We start from the raw sequence: 21,788 nt of genomic DNA, 5'->3' as shown, positions 1-21,788 counted from the left end.
AGTTCACTTTTTCATGTTATAGTTGATATTATTCACCTTCAACTTTTTTGTTATCATTTGTGCATGATTTTATTAGCTAAACTCAGTTTTAAGAAGTCAAAAACAGCATGGGAATGGTCAAAGCTGAAAATTTTTAAGCATATGAAGAATGATAACATTATAGATAAAGCATTTAATGGTCTATTATTTACACATTGTTTTAGCTCTGTGTAATGCCCCAAAGAGTCATTACACATTTGGTTTCTAATTAAAACCAAATTAAATGAAAAACCTATGGGTGCAATTTTGTGGTTTAAAATCTTCTGGAGCGCCAGTAGCAGTAACAGGACTTAATAAGTTATACTTAAACTTAATTAGAGGGAAACAACGTCAGTGTACTGGTCACGCTATGCTGCTAATGAGTGACACATTCTGCAAAAACAGCAGTAAAGATTACATGAGACATTTAAAAGAAATGAATATTTCCTATTGGTCTACTGTCTGATGTACATATTATGCATATGGCAATGGTTTTTATATGTGTGTTTGTGGTCCCTAATACTAATAAACCTTTAGTAACACCTTTTCATATTGACACGTCATCATCCCGAAAACTTCCCATCCCCTTAACATAAACAGATGCTGGAAGTCAGAGGGGAAATAAAGTACGAAAAGATGTCAAATCAAAGAAGCAGATTATAGTTTTAGCTGTTTAAGAATTTATCATGCTCAAAACATCCAGCTTTAATAGTCAGAGGGCAAGAGGCAGCAGAACAGATGGAGCTGCGTGGGCCAGTAGCATGCGTTGATGTACTTGATAAGTGATAAGTAGACTGTACAATAACAGCACACATATACAATTTTTCTACATGCACTCAACAGTCAAAAAGCTACAGCAGCACATATATTTATTGTACATTGACATCCTTACACTAACATAATCGGTGCTGAGTCACTCTCTCCAGTGCAGTTTCACTGCTTTTTGTGCTCAGGGAAGCACTCAGCCATCTGTTGGCCTAATGAGCCGATTCCACCAGGGTAATTCAGTAGGCCAACTTCACTCCTCTAATTCCCTTATTTACAGCTCTACAGTTTCACAGCAGCAGTTTCTTGTTTACTTGTTAGATTTGCTTTCTCCCACTCTGCCTTTGTCAAATAAGTGTTTTGTTTAACATTTTTCCTGGCATGTTTGCTCCAAGAAGCCGAGAGATTCAGATTATTCAGACGGAGGAATCGGCTGGTTGTTTTGTAAAATTTACGGTACCAAAATTTGAAATGGATAATGTCAATTTAGAAATTCAGTTTTAGGAATATGGCACCATTGAACAATAGGAAGTCTTTTTGGAAGACTTTAGAGAGAAACCCAACATTTCCCTTTGAGCAAGCAGGTGGCAAAAATCGGAAGAAAACCTCCATATTGCAAACAAGACAAGAAAATTTGGAGGCAACAACAAAGTTTTAGTCTGGGATGGTTGGACGGGCAGTAACTGTAGATCAGAAACAAGCAGCTCCAGAGGTGCAGTAACACGTAACATTGTGCGTAAATGCATAAAGAGTGAAACAGAGGAGGAGATGGAAAGCAACCTGTGCATCAAGGATTGCCACCCATAATGCACTGGGCCTCTTGAAACCCATTTTTAAAAGGACTGCTGTAGGGCTCGTTTAATGCTGGCATTTGGTACCCCGCCCAGCTGTTATCCTCTAACTAATGAAAAAACAGGACTGGTAATTTGAAATGCAAAATAAAAAATTCATGAAAATTTGACAGTCACCATAGTTACATGGACAGATGATTCAAGGTACAGTTGCAGCTCAACTGGGCCATTTAATTTGACCACGTCCTTGTCCCAGTGTATCAGCAAACGAGTTATTGACTAATTTTTGTTCAACGCCACAATGCTGTGGGCTGTGTGAGAAGACGTTCAACGTTATTTTAATTTATTAGAGCAGTCTTAATGGGCTGATTTTCTGATGTGTTTATCTGTCTAACAAAAGAAACAGAAAGACGTGAATGAGAGCAGTTTTTTTTATGGAAATGATTTACACACGTGTGCCAATCTGCACACGACCAGTTGGTTTGCGTAGCCACCGTGTACTTGCCTTTGGTGTGTCTGTTAAGACTTTCAGTCATCCTAGTTTGCTCAGAACTTAGGAAACCCTCTTGAATGAGAGATGAAATGTCTTAGATTACCAGAAAGAGGTTTAGATGCCTTCTGATGAAGCCCTTGGATGTGCAGAAGTGCTCTTCAACACATCCGAAACAAACTGGCTCTTTATCTGTGTAAAACCGATGGGTTTCTTCTTAATTGCACTTGTCGTGCATTGTTTGTTTTGACATTTTCAAAAGCAGCAGACAGCTACAAGTACACTACTTGCCCTACTTAAAACCACTTACAAGTAGAGGGGTAACAGATTAATCTGTTAGTGGCACGTGTAAATGGAGTAAGGCAGCATGTAAGTTAGTAGTTCTCTTGGGGAAACAGAAGGGAAAGCCTGAGGACAAGCAACTTTGACGGGTGCCCAAACGTAAAGACAAATGATTGAATCAGAGCATTTCCAAAATCACAGGTCTTCGCAGTGTGCAGTGGTTCATGATCAAAAATGGTCAAAAGGAAGATAAATGGGATATTAGGAACAGGATCACCAATGTCTAAGACTTTATGAGCATGGAAAGTGTAAGGCTGGCCTGTGTGGTCTGGATCAGCTACTGTGACACAAACTACTGAAAAGCACACTGCTGGCTATGATTAAAAAAAAAATTAAAAAAAAAAAAGTGTGAGTACACTGAGCATCACAGGTTGCAGCGTATTGGCTTTGGCTACAAGTTAGCATCAGAGCTCGGGGATAACTTCTCAGTTGCTGCTTTGTACAGCGCAGGTGTGACAGACAGCAGAGCTTTAGCACACTGAATGTATATTACACTTGTTATTCTGTTACCTTGGAGGCAGTAAACATCCTTACAGTATTATTTATCCCTTTGGCATGTGCTAAATCTACAGGGAGAATTGGCTTGAATGCTTGAAGGGAAGAGCTTACACCCCATCCTGTTTCAATACATTCTGGTGATGCTGTCATAAATTACCTGGCACGTACGTAGTAGACTTTAGCAGGGAAATTAAACAAAGTTGTCACTGGGTGGAAAGGGCGTAACTAATGCTGACTCGTGGGCACCGTCAAAACATTCTGGGTACAATTCGCACTTGTAAACTTTGGTTCACCATCAGGTTCATCGAGGTTTGTAGCACGTGTTATTCATGGCTTTGAGGTATATTAAATACAGTTTGATTTGCAATGCTTGTACAAAAGTTTTTTTCCTTTAAATGCTAAAAAATTTAAACCTAAGTCTAATTCAAATAGATTCAATTTATCAGAGGACACTCCAAATCAAATACCAAATATTGTGTGAAAGTTACTTAAAAGAACAAAGCAAGTGCTCCCTAAATTATCTTTAGAAAATGCTAGGCATGCTAAAATTCAGCAAACAAGCAAGAACAGATTCCTGACGAGCCATTTTTTGGTCTTGGCTTAACAAGCTGCACAGGCATTGCACTTGTTCAATCATAGCTCTCTTTAGACTCTACCAGCTAGGTCTGAGTAATGAGACTTCATGCCCATGCTGCTAGCTCATAGTTAAGTGGCATTAATCAAGGCTGCCCTCTAAGCCCAGAGGATTTCCTTACACACCAGAGGTGTTGTATTTTCTCTCATCGTGCGCACAATATTGCTGGCAAAGCTAAGTGGGAAATGGCTTGTTTACACAACAGCATGAAGAAAAAGGACGTGTATCTGCCGCATGTAAACATCCAGAGGAGTTTTTCTATAAAATATATAACCCCAGATCTTTAACTGGGAAGAAAGTGCAGGGCCGTGCCTTTAATTATCATGGCTCAGAGGGTTGACTTCAATAGAACTGTGTTTATGTGATGTCTAATTTCTTAGGTGTTTGATTTGAAGGCCAGTCCCAAATAGACGCCTCCACTCCCCTGTTTTTCACCTCAGTAGGGTACTGTAAACTTACAAGCCATCTGCTTTTTATGTGTGTGATGTTTTGGCTCATTATGTCAAAGGTTAACTGATTTGATGAGATACAGCGATTTGAAATTACAGTTTTATCACATGACCTTCTTTAATTCTCCGTCTGCCTCCCTGACATCTGCTGCACAGCACCTTGAACAGGAGTCTTGGACTGGTATTAGTGCTGAGATGGGTGCTGATAGGAATCTGATCTATGGTGTGTGTGTGTGACTGTGTGTGTAAGCCAGTATTTTCATGAACCCTATTAGCTGTTGGCTTTTCTTCAGTGATATGTCAGTCTGTGTCTAGTTAGTGAGGATGCACATACGCCAGCACACACATACACACTGAAAGCTTTCCGACTCTTCTCCCAGCCGTCACCCTTATTCAGTCAAACCCACATCATGGAAAATTGGCTTCTCTCCGGCTCTTTCTTCCTCTCCGTGCCCCTCTTCCAAACCTTACTGTGTCTTTCTGTCTCTTCTCACTGCAATCACATAACCTGTAGATGTTGGATAAGAAAATAAACAGCTGCTTCCTCAGCTGGTAACCTACTGATGAGTCACTATATAACACGTTGGTTGTTCTCTGATATGCCAGTTGTTAACAGTCTGAGTCTGTCTTTGCTCTCCTATGTAGGGGCTTTTTTTTTTTTTTTTTCCATTTTGTAATGTGTATGCAATAAAGTTTTGGTTAAAAAAAACAGGTGTCAAAACATCTGTTGCACTCACTGCTCTGAAAATGAAATATAAAAATGGACCTGTCACACTTTCTCTCTGTAGTAGCTCTACTTCTATCATTACACCACTAATGTGATTAGCATTAAATGTTTCACAGAGATGCAGCTGGGGTGTGTTGTCTTTATACAAAGAAGAATGTTAAAGCAGGGCTTTGAGAAACACATCTGGACAAATTTCTCTGTTAACCCTTGAAACGGAAGATGAGAGAAGACGCTTATGGATTGGGTTGTGCTCCAGCCTACTATAACATTTTCAATAACTTACCAATTCATTGATCACACTAATGATTTGATGCGCATCAAGCGCTGCCCCCAGCACCAACAGAAATTGCTGAGCTGCAGCACAGACCTGAACACACAGATCTTGGGCTGTGGTGGCTTTAAGCATATGTTGCATATTGTAGTTTTGTATTTTTGATGAACGTGAAAAATCTATATTTTGCTCTGTGATATTATGTCTCAAAAACTGCAGAATAACCTATATAGTTTGTAGGGGACCAAGTACCAGTAGTTTTCTGATTACAAAGAGCCTAAAGTTGCTAAATTAGTCCTACTTTTTATACCTTACAGGCAAATGGACAATGCAGATTTAACCTTATCTTCAACTATCAGATACATGATTTATTTTACCTTGCTAAAATCATCTCTATTAAATGATACAATATTTAACATAAAAACATTTAAACATTTGATTTAGAATTCAAGAAGAACACCCCCAACTTCACATGTAGAATCAATCTCCTGAGCAATGTATTTCAAGCCAATATCTTTCTTTAATGGCTGTATTGTGGGTAGAATGATTTGGGATATTTCTCAACCATCAGTTCATACTTTCTCATCCATTCCTCAAATATCTTTTGACAAAAGTGCTGCTATATAAGAGCTGCTGAAGTGCAATAGAATATTTGAGCCAGGATGTACAAGAAGGGAGCAGTTAGAGAAAAAAATTTGTTTTCAAGAGCGATGACACTGAACATTGGATTGTGTCGAGGAGTGTAGTGGCGTGGTGCGCCTTAAAGCATCAGCCTGCAGCCAGTTGCTGTGTATTGTTAAAAATGATCGGTGCAGCTGCTTTTGACACACGCCATTTGGCACTGATGCATTGTGGCCAATCAAAGGCAGTTTGATGCTCATGAGAAGTCTCTAAGCTATAGCTAAGTTCCAACCAGTAAGGGTGCTGTGCTGGTAACCACAGGCAAGTTTCAGGTATGACAGTCACAGACAGGAGCTGCTTTTTATACCCTGGCTCCAACTGTAGCACCACTTTATTCTTATTGTTGAAGCACACTCATGTTGACAGGTAGATGCCTCATTCTATCATCTATTTTTTAAAGTGCCTGCCCTTTCCCAAACAGCTTCCACAGAGGACCACACAGATGGATCTGTGCTCCTCAAATTGCTAATTAAGGTTACTTTCATAACACACACTGAACTTAATAAAACTGCAGAGATCCTTTAGAACATCCATTATTACAATTTGCTACAGACAGCTAAGCAAATTAAGTTTGTTTCATGTTTCAGTGAACGGTCAGGGAGGTGGATAAAAAGCAACATCCCTGACCTGTAAGGCAAAATGTCCTTTTTTTGCAGTGCTATGAAATTATTTCAAATAAGGGGTGATCTGTGGCGTAGTGGGTTGAGCAGGCGCCCCATGTACAAGAGGCTAAAGTCCTCGCTGCAGCCAGCCCCGGTTCGAGTCCCGCATCGGACAGCCCTTTGCTGCATGTTGTTCCCCCTCTCTCTGTCCCCTGCTTCCTGTCTCTCTCCACTGTCCTATCCAATAAAGGCATAAAAAGCCCCAAAAAATACTTTAAAAAAAAAGAAAATATTTCATATATAATGTAAGCTTAAACTGATAAAGCTTTTTTTTCTCACACTGGCCTTATTTTAGTTAATCGCATGCCTTTTGCTGCTGACCTCATTCAAAGCAAAACATTGTTTAGCCTCTGTGCAGGCACTTTGCATCTCCAAACTGCAGGAGTGTCAAATACAAACTATTCTAGGTGATTTACTAACTATATCTGCCCTAAAGAACCCTACTTAAAAGAAACGTAGACATCCATTGAAGAAGATGGAACAAATCATAGAGCCAACTTTTGTTTGCATAGACAGAAAGGATGCCCATATGTTTCCGTTCTTACATTTGTAAGTGAGGATTATAAAAAGTTACATACTTGCTTTCAGGGCCACAGGTTGGCACACAATAAATAGAACCATGTACAGAGAAAAGTTTCTTCTACTTCCTTAAATGAGACACTGTTTTATTTCCATCTTGAAAATGTAATTCCATTCTGAAGACTCTTCACCTGTTGCCTGCACACAGATCTGGCCCGTGTAGCTCCATGTCCTTGGCTCGGCTCTGTTTGGTCAAGTAGTTGCTTGGAAATAAAGCCGTATGTTTTATTGCTGACATCAACAGGTAAAAAAACAGCACTCATCTTGATAAACTCAGGGATTAACTAATAGAGTGCTGGCGAGGAATCAGCTTGGTCGCGTCTTTCTCCCTCCTCTTTTTCTCTTAACTTACTTTTTCTCCTCTGACTCTTCCTCCAAGTGTCCAAGTGTGTGCTTTTATCCAACCCTTCTTTTGGCCTTGTATAAGTTTCACAATAAAATGTGTGGTGGAATCAGTTGCAGTCACACAGGACAACATAAGCGTTAACAAAATAAATCTATGTTGTGGCAGCTGATGTGGATCCAAAAAAAAAAAAGGTCAGACTGAAGAAAGATGAGAATGGCTGTGCTCTCATCTCATCTTCTCTTACTTAATCTCATTCTGTATCTTTATCCCTCTTCTCTTATCTCTGATGTACTGATCTAACAAGCGTTCCCTTAAGAGATATGTTATTTATAGCAAAGCTCAAGCTTTATCTGCCTATCAAGGCCTCTGATCAGAAACAGCTCCAGAACAGCCTGCTGATCTCACTTCTGTAATGCGCTGTCATTTTGATTAACAGGATTCAGCATTTTCTCCTCATGCCACTGTGGAGTTCTTCTCTGCGCCTCTATGTGCATATTCTTTTGTATTTTCAGCTTTTTTTTTTTACCTTGACATTGTGAGGCATTTCTGCTTAGACAAAGTGGTGCGCCTCACCGACTCTCACGATTTTCCTTGTTCTCTTTTTTCCAGGCTTTCTCTGTTTCCGTTCCATCCCTCTGTCATGATTGAAAGGGTATGCATGGCTGGCACAGAAAGAAAGAAGGAAATAGATAATGATACGAACTGCAATGTGTGGAAAAAACCTTGTCCTCTCATGTACCCAATCTTTACCAAATGTTTAAAAAAAAATAACAGCGTTATGAGCATCTTCTTCTGTATCTGCACACTTCTGTGAATGCGTAAGCTACATCCACATGCATACATGATTTTCATGATCCCTTCAAAAGAAATGGAATCAAAACATAACGAGGGCACATGTTCGACTAACTAAATTGCTCAACATAAATGTGTTGAGTTTGTTAAACTCGATAGATTTATGTTAACAAACTTTTAACTCTCAATACGTTTATGTTGAGCAGATATATTTCTATTCAGCCAATCTAACATGTGCCTTAGTTTTTTTTTGTTTTTTTTTCCAGTGATTTGCAGTTAGAACAAAGACTCAAACATGTCCTCAGAGAGGCGATTTATTATCCACAAGAAACAGCAAAGTCAAAATATTTATCTCTCTGATGTTGCGCTGTAGTCGTGTGTGTGGAAACCAGTGTGTGTGTGTTTGTTGTTTCTATAAATTGCAAATGAGACTCCTTACATGCGACATTGCCGCTAACAGATTGCATGAGACACCTGATTATTTTTTGTTCTTACTGGATAATATTTTCTGTCTTTTATCTTTGTTATACAATCTAATGTAGTATGACATTAGGTGGGAGGTGGCCCTGCTCCTGGAAGTAAAGGCTATTTTTACCTGTTGACAGTGTGGGGCGATTTTGTTATTGACTTATACAACTTAAGAGGTATATTTCTTCGGGAAAAGTCAATTAAAGAATCTTAAAATATGCAGGTTGTCAGGATATTAAGATCAAGCTGAACAGAAGTCTTAATATAACGAGCTACGTTTTAAAATCATTTTAATTGGAAATTCATGTTTCAATGTGCCATGCAGCTACTTTAGTTTGACATGTTTTGTTTCCATTTTAAGACACTCGTAATGATGCCTTGTGAGCCCAGGCTGCGAATCTCCAGGGATGTGATTACTCATGCACTCACCTCTCACTCCTCAGGCTTTTCAGGCATCTTTGTAGGCTTGTGGAGGAGTGCTGCAGTTTTTCGCTGTATATGGGTTTCTCTGTTAGTCCTCGGGTTATTCATCAGCATTAAGACAGCAGTAGTTTGTCTCCACAGTATGCGCTGAAGCAGGCATTCTCTCCCTCCTGCAACTTGTCATTGTTACTTGTCAGGCACCAACTTAACCGCAAGTTGGTTTGACACCATGCATCAGACATATTAACTAAATGTAGTCGGCTGGCATTTAATAAATTGGCAAATTCAAAGCAAATGTTCTGAGTGGATTTAATTCACAGCCTCAATGCCACAATGCTATTATTTGACAACTGTTTACATGTACTAAACATCAGTAAACAGCTGCCATATTTAAATGTCTTTAGCCTCTTTTCTAGTTTCAGAACTTGTTACTTACTATAGAAGCTCATTTTGCACCAAAAATCTCAAATATATTACATTTCTATCAAATAAGCCTGGTCTTAGTCCCATCACGTCACATACTTACGTGTCGGAACCCCTCAGTTTTGGACTCAAATGCACAAGCAATCCATTGCTTCTTCTTGTCAACATGCAGGGTTTACTTTGTGGAAGGCTGTTTTGTGAGCAAAACTATGATTATTATTTTCTAACATTAACCAAGTAGTTTTGGTGCCTAAAGGAAACAAATTTTCATATTAATTTCAGATTAAGTGAGTGAGTAGATCTGCCACAAAGGTATTTGCACAAAACCATCTTTTAAAAAAAAGTTTGTCACAAGTGAACTTTAATCAATAGGATTAATGAACTGTGTCAAGCAAAGGACATCAGGGACTAAAAGTAGCAATTTCTGCCTGTTATTCTGCCGCATATCTGACAATTATGATAGAGATCAGTCCAAAATGTCCTGTTTTGGCTACAAATGGATAACCTGAAGCCTGGTAAGATGGATTTTCTTGTGCTTGTGATCTTGCATGTCTCACAGGAAGGTACGCAAGTGAGACCCTCATTGGGAAGGCAATCATCTCATACAGATTCCTTAACATTTCTGCAGTATATTGATTTATGCTCTGAATGAATGAATTAAACAAAGTGCATACATCCAGCTGTGCTGAGCCAAAATGCGACACTTTCAATTTATTGGTCCATATTCGTTCCAACCCTCACCTGTGGTCATTGGATTTGGGTTGTGACTAAAAGAATGAGATCACGGATACAAGCAGCTTAAATGGATTTCAATCGGAAGGTGGCTGAGTTTAGCCTTAGAGATGCAATGAGGAGCTCGATCATTGCTTTTTTTTCCAATGCTTGACCTCAGCACTGCCCCTCCACCTCAAAATGAGTCAGCTGTGATGGTTTGGGCATCTGGTTAGGAGGCCTCTTGGTCGGAGGACTTTCAGGCATGTCCAACAGAGAGGAAGCCTCAGGGCTGACTCAAAACATGCTTGAGGGGTTATATATTCCCTCTGGCCAGGGAACGTCTCTGAGATCCTTCAGGAGGAGCTGGAGAGTGTTGCTGGGCGAGTGATATTTGGATTTTCCTTCTGCACCTGTTGCCTCTGAAACCTGACCTCAGATAAGCAGAATATAATGGATGGATAGAAGGATACATCCATCATACAATGAGATGTTATGATGTAGCTCTCAGTTCTTGCATTTCTGTGACACATGCCTAATACAGGACCTCTAATGTCTGACAGTGTTGAGATGATGGACTCTCAGTAGTTTTAATGTTGTGGCTGATCCATGCCCGTTGTGTTTATTCTCAGTGACTGACTCATATCTCCACTTTAATTAAGATGTTTTTTATATTGTCCTTTGATGAGCGCGTCAAATAGATGTTAAAAGGTTTGTGACATGAAAAACCACAGGGGTTGTTTGTGAGAAGATTTGTATTTTGGCTAATCCAAGCTTCCTTTTTGCAGATGCCTACACTGAGCACACATTTGTCAACACACACTGATCATTGTGAAACAAGGCTGTAAGCAACTTATGAAGTGGCTAAATCACCTCAGGGCCAATCAATGTAAAAGCACTATTGACTGAATGTCACTTGGCTGGCATAATTAAATAGCAGCTTCTCATTCATCACTTCTGTCTGAAACCGCTGAATAATTTCATCATTAACTCATTTACAGTAAGGGATGAAGGAGATGAAGGAAGACACTCAGTAATCCTAAAAGCAATAAAGGGATATAGATAGTACGCTGACTAAATCTATGAATGATGTAAAATTGTGGAGTTTTCACAACTTAGACAACAAATGTTTGCCAAAGGATCTATGAACAACCAGGAACATTTCTCACTACTCATTTTGACTCTACTCAGGTATCCTAGATGTCACACCTACCTTCCCTTCAACATGTCAGAACACCCGATGACAGATATAACAGACCCAGTTCCCATCCATCAAAAAGGTCCGGGGCCATCTTTGTATCTCACTCCTTCAAAGAGGAAAAGTTAATAAATGTAGTTTAGAGTGGTTCACAATGATTTCTACCTTTGTTCTTGCCATCATCATAGCAAAATGTTAATGAAGTTAAACATAAATGGAGCCTCTGAATGGAAATTTCAAAAGTTATTCAATTTCATTTGATGGGCTGATTTTGTCCAATGTCACAATCAAGGGCTCTAAACACAGAAATAATGCTCCATTTTTGTTTCCTTTTTTTCAGGTTTGTAGTAGTCAATTGGTTTTGATTCTGTTGCTCATTGTGTTCCCTGAAAACCTGGCTCTGAAGTCTGAACAGAGACACGAGGGTCATTCAAAGCTGAAACCAATTAAATACCTTCTGGAAATATTGTAAAAGTTGTAAATAGTCGTGGAGATTTTTGTTTTGCCCATTCCCTCAATAATTCCCAATGCAATTTTTTACCGTCTGTATTTCATCACACTCAACTAAATGGTCATTTCCCTGAGAGCCCTCTCCTGCTCTCAGAAGAAGGGACTCAGCTGGTATCTGATACAAACACAAAACTGCCTCATTTGTTCAATTAATGCCTAAAATTCTTTTTGTTAAAAGATAATCTCATTTAATCAGTAAGTCTCATATGTTTTTTGAAAACAGCACTACACAGATAACATTTTAGAATGAAGTGTCTGTTATGATACTTGCTTCTTTGCATATGGACAGAATCAGACGTGCACAAGCTAAAAAAAAAACATTGTTCAAGCACAACCCGCCCTGCAGCTGTAATGAAGCCATTTGCAGGTCTGTAAACACATGTAGCCTATCATGACAAGAGAGAGCTCCTTTTAGGTAAAGCCAGAGAGTGGGAATGTGTGCTTGACTGATTTTACCTCAGTAGTGTTTTCAAGCCACTTCCAACTGTTGCACAAGTATTACTTAATTTTTCTCAAACTCTCTCATTCAAAAAATGAATGCAGAGTGCAAAACAGCATGCTACTAAAGTCATCATATCCCAATGTCATATATTTTCACGATAACATTACATCTTCATTTTCTGTCTTGTAGAATTTGCAATTTGCCGTCAGGCTTATGTAGAATTTTGTAGAAAACATTGGATACCAAGAGATAGAACAGCTTAGCCAAAACATTTTAGTTTGACTACAGAGGAGATAGAAGCCAAGTTATTGTGATAGAATTGAGTCTTTTTTGCAGAAAGTTAAACTATATACAATCAACTTTTCTCAACTTTTGATGTTTTGTTAAATGAGGAGGAAAACACTGAAAAGCCGAGCTTGATCATTCATTCTTGGCCATGTTTCCCCCAGGGGAGAAAACAACCTCAACTCGAGGCCTGTTTACTCGCTTCCTCCAGGGCAGGTAAATGGAAAGGATGCATTTTATATCAGTTACTAGTCCTGAGGATCATTGCCTGCACATGCACACCAAAAACACTTAACACATTAGACTTTGCAAATTATTTGTAATTATTACGTTATTTGTAAATGTGCTCATCATACTGACTTTCAGCATGACAGTAAAGAGTTATTAGAGAAGAAGCCAATATCAGATGCAGATGTGGGCTGAAAGTTAGGACCTATCAGTCCTCCTCTGCTGTAACTCAGCCACAGGTACGCACACTGTTAATACACACTGTTCATGTTTCTGGTGGAGCCCATGGAAAATAAATGGCGGCATCAATCATACAGTAGAGCCAGAAGAGAGAAAAATACAAAATTATCGTTTGAGGTTCCAGAGAGAGAAAAAGGTGAAATGAATCAGAGATGAAGAGATGGGAGACTTGGAATGGATATGAGGAAGAGAATAGGGCAGGAGAGGAAAATAAAGAACATTAAAGATTAAAAAGATGAGCGAGAAAGAGAGAATTATGAAGATGAAAGGGGGAAGGAAGACTTGAGCACATTCGGAAGAAACTGAGTCCTGTAGAAATGAGAGCATAAATATCAGAAAGACAGATGGCATGTTAAAAAAATGTTCAGAGATACTCTGAAAAATGCCATGCTGGGACTGCCAGTGCATATGTTGCCTGGAAGCTTCTTTATGAATTTTAATTTGTATTTGCTCATTAACCAAGTTAACATATGACTTTCAAAGGACTGAGTTTCCTCACGGGCAGCAGGCTCTTATTGTACATTGCAAAAGAGAAATTTAAGTTGAAACTTAATTTAGATTCATTTGGAATAATTATATATAGGTTTATCCAGGGTTTATGAGTGATCTCATGCCTTCATACTTCATACTTTATCCAGAAGTATCGCACCTCACCTGTTCTTTTTTTGCTTTTTTTCTGATACATTTAGAGTAATTTATGAGAATGCATACATCTGATGTGGGAATCCAGATTTTATTCCCACATCAGCTCTGGCATGTCTTCATCTGGATACAGTTGAGTTAAATTAGATTTTTTTCAACTGGTTTTAAACTGGGTAACTTTTTCTTTCTACTTATAAAGGGACTATTTCCTCATCATGTAGTAGCTCCATTGAAATTAGGGAGTTATTTCTGAGCCTCACAGAGAAAGTTCTACTCACCATTTACCACTGACAATCTATTGATTGTGTCTATTGATTTCTGAAAAGAGAATTGTTTGTAGTCCTTATGCTAATTGTGAAGACAGAAAAGAGACGCCAAAATCAGAAGCTGACCAGTGGAAGGCTGCTTTTCCTCTAGTGGTGTAAGCCAGTCCTGCCGAGGTCAGCCGCAGCTCTCTGACTTTTATTTTCACATCACATTTCCAACACTTCCTAGTATTTGATTCACCATGTCAGACCAAAATGATCATTTGTTGTTATTTAACCTTTTAGGGATATGTTTAATGATGCTACAACATGTGCATGCTAGCCAGATCTCTTATTGTATCAAAATATATACAATAAGGAAACCACGCTTCCAGGAAAATAAGTGGAATGTTACATTACACAAACTGCTTATCTTACAAAAAAAAAGGAGGAAAACTGTGTGTAAATTATAGACACTATTTGGTGTTTTCATTTTTTTTTGTCCATGTGTCGGGGGCTCCCAAAGTTATCCTCTTCATAGGTTCCTGAAACATCCCTCCAAAACAAAACAACAGCAAAGAGAAAAGACCAAAAAAAAAACAACAAATTTAAGGGTCTCATTCACAAATAGTAAATTATCAGCATTGTTTCTGATGATAAACGAGGAAAATTAAGTTTCATTCAGTGACATGCACACTGATACAGATCTAGCAGCTTGGACCATTTCTCAGCGACCTGCCACTGCAGATCCAGCGGTACCATTTCAGAACAACAGTCTGACAGTTGGACAGAGATGGCCAAAATTAAGCAGCCCCTGCCCCTGGAAAATGACATATGCCGTGAAAATACAGGTGGCATACCAGCCGAGAGCAGCGGCAGACCACAGCAGAACTGACATACAGTGAAGTGGCATACCATTGGTCACTTTTCAGATGAGAGTCTTAGATGTGGCTTTTAAGGTTTTTGCAGTTTTTCTGACCATTGCACATCTGACATTGGGGTGACCTTGCCGGGATTTTCACTCCTGGAAGTTTGGCGACTGTTTTGAATGGTTTCCATTTGTGATAAATCTCTTTCACTGTCGAATAATGGACTCCAAATAGTTACTTTATACTTTATACATAATAAGACTTCTCAGACTGATGGGCAGCAACATTTGCTTCTTTAAGATTAAGGCTGATGTCTTTCCTCCATGACATTGTGTTAACAGACACCTAAATTCTCCAAATCAGCAAACTACCAAAACTGTGTTATGTATACTGTATCCAGTGCACATAGCTGGTAGACCCTGCAGCTCTGTATCAGCTACTTATTCAACTAGTGTATCAGTTAATGCTATAAGATTTACTCTCCCTTCGGTCCATTTGAATAGTATGCAAACAAGCAGAATTGCCACATAACAGTAATAAAAGAAAGTTTAGTGAAGTGTTCAGCTTAATGAGAGTAATGCTTGCAAAAGTTGAAGTCCTGCGTAAGGTAGCCTGCCAGAAGAGAAATGTTCTGTTTATCCCTTCAAGTCTGTGCATTACCTGAACTAATGAGCCTAAACCTTTGATTGAATGGCTAAATGTTATTTATTACTCGTGTTTTATTCGTGTGTATGTGTGGGTTTTGTTTCCACAGGTTCATCCTGGTCTTTGGGTGTCTGGTTCTCTCTGTATTTTCCACCATCCCTGCTCACCAGGAATTCTCTGCACACTGCCTGCTCATCTTGGTAGGATACACTCACACACACAAGCACACAAATGTACAGAACCACATTTTCAGACAAATATATTTGTCTGAAGCTTGTAGCTCCCAAAGAGCGCTTACTTTATTCATAATATAGTGATTTCTAGAGTTATATTAACCATAATGAATGTGTGTGTTCAAGATTCAAGGTTAAAGATTAATATATGAGTCATTCCTCGCTTCTGCCAGCCCATGAGTATCTAATGTCTTAATACTTGCAGTTCATCTTTTGCTTTATGGATCAATTTGAGTTTCAGACACATTCATGGAATGTGAGGACACTTTGGTCCTTACATTTTGCCAGACATTCAAAGGGCTTTCTGGGAGTTCAGACTGGATTTCAAGGTTCAGACCACACTTATGTTCAAGTTCAGGTTTAAGTAAGGAGTTCTAAAGGATTTGGGGGGGATTTATTATGTGATTGTGGGTACACACAAAAACAGAAGTACAAGTGGATGTGTTTGTGTTTGTGTGTGATTGAGTGATGGAAACGCTGATTGTGCATTCTCAGGGCTTTAATGAACCATGACCCTGCTATTTAAAATCAACATTAAGTCGTGCTCAGATGTGATTAAATCATAAATTCATCATATAAACTAAGGGAAGACGTGGAGCACATGTTAACAGGAAGCTTTGAAATGTACAGCACATTGTTTTCAAGCAGAAGTAACTATTCAAATCAAACAGTTTTACATTAATTCGTCCTTTGATTTTTAGATATTTCCACCTGTCCATAAGAAGCTCAGATTGTGTTCTTTTAGCGCTTCTTCCAAAAGAGCAAAATGTTCACTGTTGATCAATGACGAATATTATCTGGACATTGGTAGTGGAAAGATACTCAGGCAGAACTCCCAGAATTTTTGTCAGGTTTTATGGTTGTGCTTCTCATTCTCTTTAAATGGGGTGACATATTGTGTAGCTTAAAGGCTCTTCTTACAACTGGTTTCTGGTTGTAAAGCTCTGATGCTTTACTATGATAGCGTTTCTACATAGTGTTTGCTCAACATAAGGTAATGAGTTTAGAATTGTTAAACTCAATACCTTTGTGTTGAGCGAAACTATTCTTATTTAGCTAATCTAACATGTGCTCTATTGACGGAGATTGCTAAATTTAAAAACTAAAACGGATTGAACCCTTTGGCCCAACAATTATTTCTCATAGCAGATATTTGGGCATGTCAAATCAGGAATTTGGAAGGTACTCCTAATCTATTTAAAAGTTATAACTGGGTGAAACTGTGTCGTCATTAATTGAATTTATTTATTTCTTCCTGCTGTGACCATTTAAGCTATCTGCTGTTAAGACCTTCCTCACAACAGATCGCTAAACTGTCATAGCAGGAAAAGCATAAATTTAGTTAATAATCGTATCAATGGCTTCACTGAAGTGCCACAGTAAGTTAAACCAATGAAACCAGTATGCCCTGGGGCAAGGCCCTGAAACCTGCACATCTAAATGGAGTGCAGTCATTTTGTAGGTTATTAATTACATCTTTGCTTTTCCTGCCAGGACCCATCAAAATGTTTCATTTAGTGACTATAAAGCACTCTCATAAATTTGAATTCAATTACAGTAATTAGTACAAGAATTTAGTTTTTATCTCATTTTGACTTTTTAAGTTCAGTTCTTGACTCTTTGCTCTCACTCTGTTAATGATGCTGTGCGCTTGCAGCATTTAAATGATATGTTTGTGTCTGTGTCCTTTAGGAGTTTGTGATGATTGTAGTGTTTGGCCTGGAGTACATCATCAGGATATGGAGTGCAGGCTGCTGCTGCCGCTACCGAGGCTGGCAGGGACGCCTCCGCTTTGCCAGGAAACCTTTCTGTGTCATAGGTAGAAGTGTTTGAAGTTTAACGTGGAGAAAAAAATAAACCGTATTTTCAAAAATCATTCAAAGACTTTTCTCATGACCAGCCACGCTTTACCAGTCTTTTTTGGTTGACTATGTAGGAAGATAAGATTAATCAAATAAAGCTGTCAAAGATAAACTGACTCATTTGTGTTTTTAATGGTGCAAGATTATCAGAAAGTAAGGCCATTTGCAACTCGTATTGGTTTTATGTTTGTAATATTACAGCCCCAATTACAAAAAAGTTGAGATGCTGTAAAAAATGTGTACAAAAAACATCTCATAAGCATACGTTGTATTCACAATAGATCATAGAAAACATATCAAATGTTGAAAGTGAGACATTTTACTAATTCAGAAAAAAACAATGTTGAATTTGATGGCAGCAACAGGTCACAAAAATGTTGGGACAGCACCATGTGTAACACCAGCTGGTGTCCCCTTTTCTATTAACAACAGCTGCTCAACAGTCCTGGGTCTTTTTTGTCATATTTTGTAGTTCATGATGCATCAAATTTTTTTTCAATTGATGAAAGGTCTGGACTGCAGGCAGGCCAGTCCAGCACCTGGACTCTTCTACTATGAGGCCAGGCTGCTGTAATAGATGTAGTATTTTGTTTAATATTGTCTTGCTGAAATATACAAGACCTTCTCGAAAAAAGATGTCTGAATAGGAGAATATGTTGCTCTAAAATGTTTCTGGATCATGTCCACATATGGCTTCTTCTTTGCATGATGGAACTTTAATCTACATTTGTGGGTGACACAGTGAACTGTGTTCACAGACAATGACTTCAAGAAGTGTTCCTGAGCCCATGCAGTGATTTCCATGACAGAATCATGCCTGTTTAGGCCTGTTTTAGTGCTTCCTTCATGTCCAAAGATCACAGGCATCTAATATTTTTGTCCATGTTCTCTGAATTGTTAGAGGATATTATGTCCTTAAGATGATGGAATATATATAGTCTTTGCTATTCTACATTTAGGAATACAATTTTAAATTCCTCCTCAATTTGCAGGCAGTTTTAGGCTAATTCCTGTACCTTTTAGAGACTTTGCCTCTCAGTGGTCCTCATTTTATACCGATACACCTTATTGATCTTTTGCCAATCAACCAGTTAGATTGACTATTGGTTTTCACATCGAACAAATATATTCAAAATTATGAGTCAATAATTGTATTATATCTTACAGTGTTTTGCCAATATGTCAAGTGTTTCAAAATAGCATGCAAACAGCCATTTAAAGAAGTGTAGTTCTCATTACTTCCTTTGTTGCATTATTAGGAAAGAGAGAACAGTCTGCTGTGAAATGCATAAAAGAAGTGTGGTATTTTAAGATCTAGACACAATGACGGGAGACGACAAACGGGGGGGGGGGGCAAAGACCCTGTGATGAACAATAGCTGTTTTAAAGAAGATGAATGAGTGGTAGATGTAGGAAGTAGATGAGTCAACCACAGTTCCAGTTACTTATACCATGGACACTATGACCTTTAATTTTCACTCCTTTACTCCCCAGATATCATCGTACTTATCACCTCGGTTGCTGTGGTTTCAGCCGGTAGCCAAGGTAACGTCTTTGCCACCTCTGCGCTGCGGAGCCTTCGTTTCCTTCAGATCCTGCGCATGGTGCGCATGGACCGCAGGGGAGGGACATGGAAACTGCTTGGATCTGTAGTCTATGCTCATAGCAAGGTAGGATATTTAGGTGTTCTTGGCTGTGTGTCTGTTTTTGAAGTTACATTTACTTTGCAGTTGAGGTATTTGGAGTTGTAATCACTACTCAGTGATGTGATGTTTGTATAGTTTAACTTAGAATGATCACCGCCATGCAGTGTTTGGCTTTGCTACCATTTACCAAAGTTATGTAGAATACCTGTTTTTTTGTCCATCTGCTGATTACATTTAGGTACATTTTATAATTAAATGTGGTTAACATGCTGTGTGTGATATAATTGCTGTGTTAACGTGTGGTTTTGTGATTGTGCGCTAAATCTTAAAAATCTTTGGAGAATCAGAAAGTGAAAAATAGCCACCACGGTCAATTTGCCAAATTTCCATCACAGCACATGATAAATATGTTCACCAGGTGTTTGGAAAAGATTATCTCAAATTCTAAATGACTAGTGCTGTATTACATTACATTACGGTCATTTTGTAGACGCTTTTATCCAAAGCGACTTACAATAAGTGCGTTCAACATCGGTAGGCAAAAGAACTTCAGGTCACAAGAAGTGCATTTCCTTCCAAAACCAAACAGCTAAGAGCAAAACTAGTGCTAGAGTAAGTGCGATAAGTCAGGTACCTAGACAGATGGGAAGACAATTTAGAAAACAAATAAGTGCACAAGGAACAAGGACAAAGCAGGTGATGTCCTAAGAGAGCGGATCAGGGTAGTGTTTCCTGAAGAGGTGGGTTTTCAGCCTGCGGCGAAAGATGGGCAGCGACTCAGCTGTCCTGATATCAGTCGGGAGATCGTTCCACCATCGGGGTGCCAGAACAGAGAAAAGCCGTGACCGTGTCGATCGTGCGCAGGGACCCCTGAGTGACGGGGCAGCAAGGCGCCTGGTGGCCGCTGAGCGAAGTGGTCGGGCCGGGGTGTAGGGCTTGACCATAGCCTGGAGGTATGAAGGAGCTGTTCCTTCCACTGCCCTGTAGGCTAGCACCAGAGTCTTAAACTGGATGCGAGCAGCTACAGGGAGCCAGTGTAGAGAGCGGAGAAGGGGAGTGGTGTGGGAGAACTTGGGGAGGTTGAACACCAGACGAGCTTTCTGAACCAGCTCCAAAGGTCTGATGGCAGAAGTCGGGGCGGCAGAAGTCGGGGCGCCAGCAAGGAGTGAGTTGCAGTAGTCCAGGTGGGAGATGACAAGAGCCTGGATGAGCACCTGTGCTACCTTATCGGTGAGGAAGGGGCGAATCCTCCGGATGTTGTTGAGGAGGAATCGGCAGGAACGGGTCACTGATGCGATGTTTGGCGAGAACGACAGTTCGTCGTCCAGGGTCACACCCAGATTCCTCGCGGTCCGGGTTGATGTCATTTAAAAAGAAAAAAATTCAAATTTCTTTAAATTCCTAAATTGTAACAAGTGAACATCCACTGAGGACCACTGGCAGTCTCAGTCTCATTTTAGGCAGCAGTCATCCATGGTGATGGCCAGATCTCGGAACGGGCAGCCCTTCCCCGGGGAGAAACACCAGCTCAGTCTTGTCCAGGTTGAGCTTAAGGTGGTGCATCGACATCCACCCCGAGATGTCTGCCAGGCACGCAGCAATGCGTGCTTCCACTTGGGTGTCAAAAGGGGGAAAAGACAGAATCAGCTGGGTGTCGTCTGCATAGCAGTGGTAGGAAAAGTTATGGGAGTGGATGACAGAACCAAGAGATGATGTGTAGAGGGAGAAAAGAAGACCCAAGACCGAACCTTGGGGAACCCCAGTGGTGAGCCTACGTGGCTTTGACACAGACCCTCTCAGTGTTACCTGGTAGGAGCGACCTGTCAGGTAGGATGAGAACATGGAGAGTGCAGAGCCAGAAACACCCATTCCCTCCAGGGTAGAGAGAAGGATGTCGTGGTTCACTGTGTCAAATGCTGCAGACAGGTCCAGGATAATCAAGACAGAGGAGAGAGAGTTAGCTCGAGCAGTTTGGAGTGACTCAGTTACTGCTAGGAGGGCCGTCTCAGTTGAGTGGCCCACCTTGAACCCGGACTGGTAGGGATCCAAGAGGTTGTTCTGGTGGAGGTAAGACGACAGTTGTTTAAAGACAGCACGTTCAAGAGTTTTGGACAGGAAGGGTAGAAGGATACCGGTCTGTAATTCTTGATCTCTGAAGGGTCAAGAGCTGGTTTCTTTAGAACAGGAGTGACTCTAGCAGTCTTGAAAGCAGAGGGAAAAGAGCCTGATGTCAAAGATGTGTTAATGAGGTGGGTCAGGTAAGGAAGAAGATCAGGTGCAGCAGAATGAAGGAGAGGGGAAGGGACTGGGTCAAGGGAACATGTGGTGGGGCGGCTAGATGTTACAAGGTGAAGGACCTGATTTGCAGAGAGGGGAGAGAAGTGGGACAGAGAGGGAGGTGAGGGAGAAGGTGGTAGAGAGGGAGGAGTGGGAGAGCGACAAGTGTGGGTGGTGTGGACAGCTGGGGGGTGAGGGAAGAAAGATTGGATATCCCTAACCTTCTTGTCAAAGAAGTCGGCAAAATCGTCAGGGAGGAGGGAGGAGGAGGGGAGAGGGGGTGGGGGTTGGAGGAGGGATGAGAAAGTTTGGAAGAGTTTTTTGGGGTTGGAAGCAGAAGTTTGAATTTTGTTACAGAAGAAGGCAGTTTTTGCAGCAGAGAGAGAGGAGGAAAAA

General features: G+C 40.0%; 1 protein-coding gene across 3 annotated transcripts in view; it reads left to right on the top strand.

Moving 5' to 3' along the window:
- Positions 1 to 21,788, top strand: part of LOC142396914 (potassium voltage-gated channel subfamily KQT member 5-like) — a 125,491-nt gene that overhangs the window by 68,107 nt on the left and 35,596 nt on the right. For all 3 annotated transcript variants that reach the window (XM_075480142.1, XM_075480131.1, XM_075480152.1), the window contains exons 2-4: positions 15,484 to 15,574; positions 17,300 to 17,426; positions 18,964 to 19,139. In XM_075480142.1, coding sequence (XP_075336257.1) covers positions 15,484 to 15,574; positions 17,300 to 17,426; positions 18,964 to 19,139 — 394 coding nt within the window. The remainder of the gene's footprint in view (positions 1 to 15,483; positions 15,575 to 17,299; positions 17,427 to 18,963; positions 19,140 to 21,788) is intronic.

The sequence above is a fragment of the Odontesthes bonariensis genome, chromosome 2 (assembly GCF_027942865.1).
Source record: "Odontesthes bonariensis isolate fOdoBon6 chromosome 2, fOdoBon6.hap1, whole genome shotgun sequence".
NCBI classification, from domain to species: Eukaryota; Metazoa; Chordata; class Actinopteri; order Atheriniformes; family Atherinopsidae; genus Odontesthes; species Odontesthes bonariensis.
Note: the sequence above shows the minus strand (reverse complement) of the source record. Positions and strands in the feature narration are given on the sequence as shown.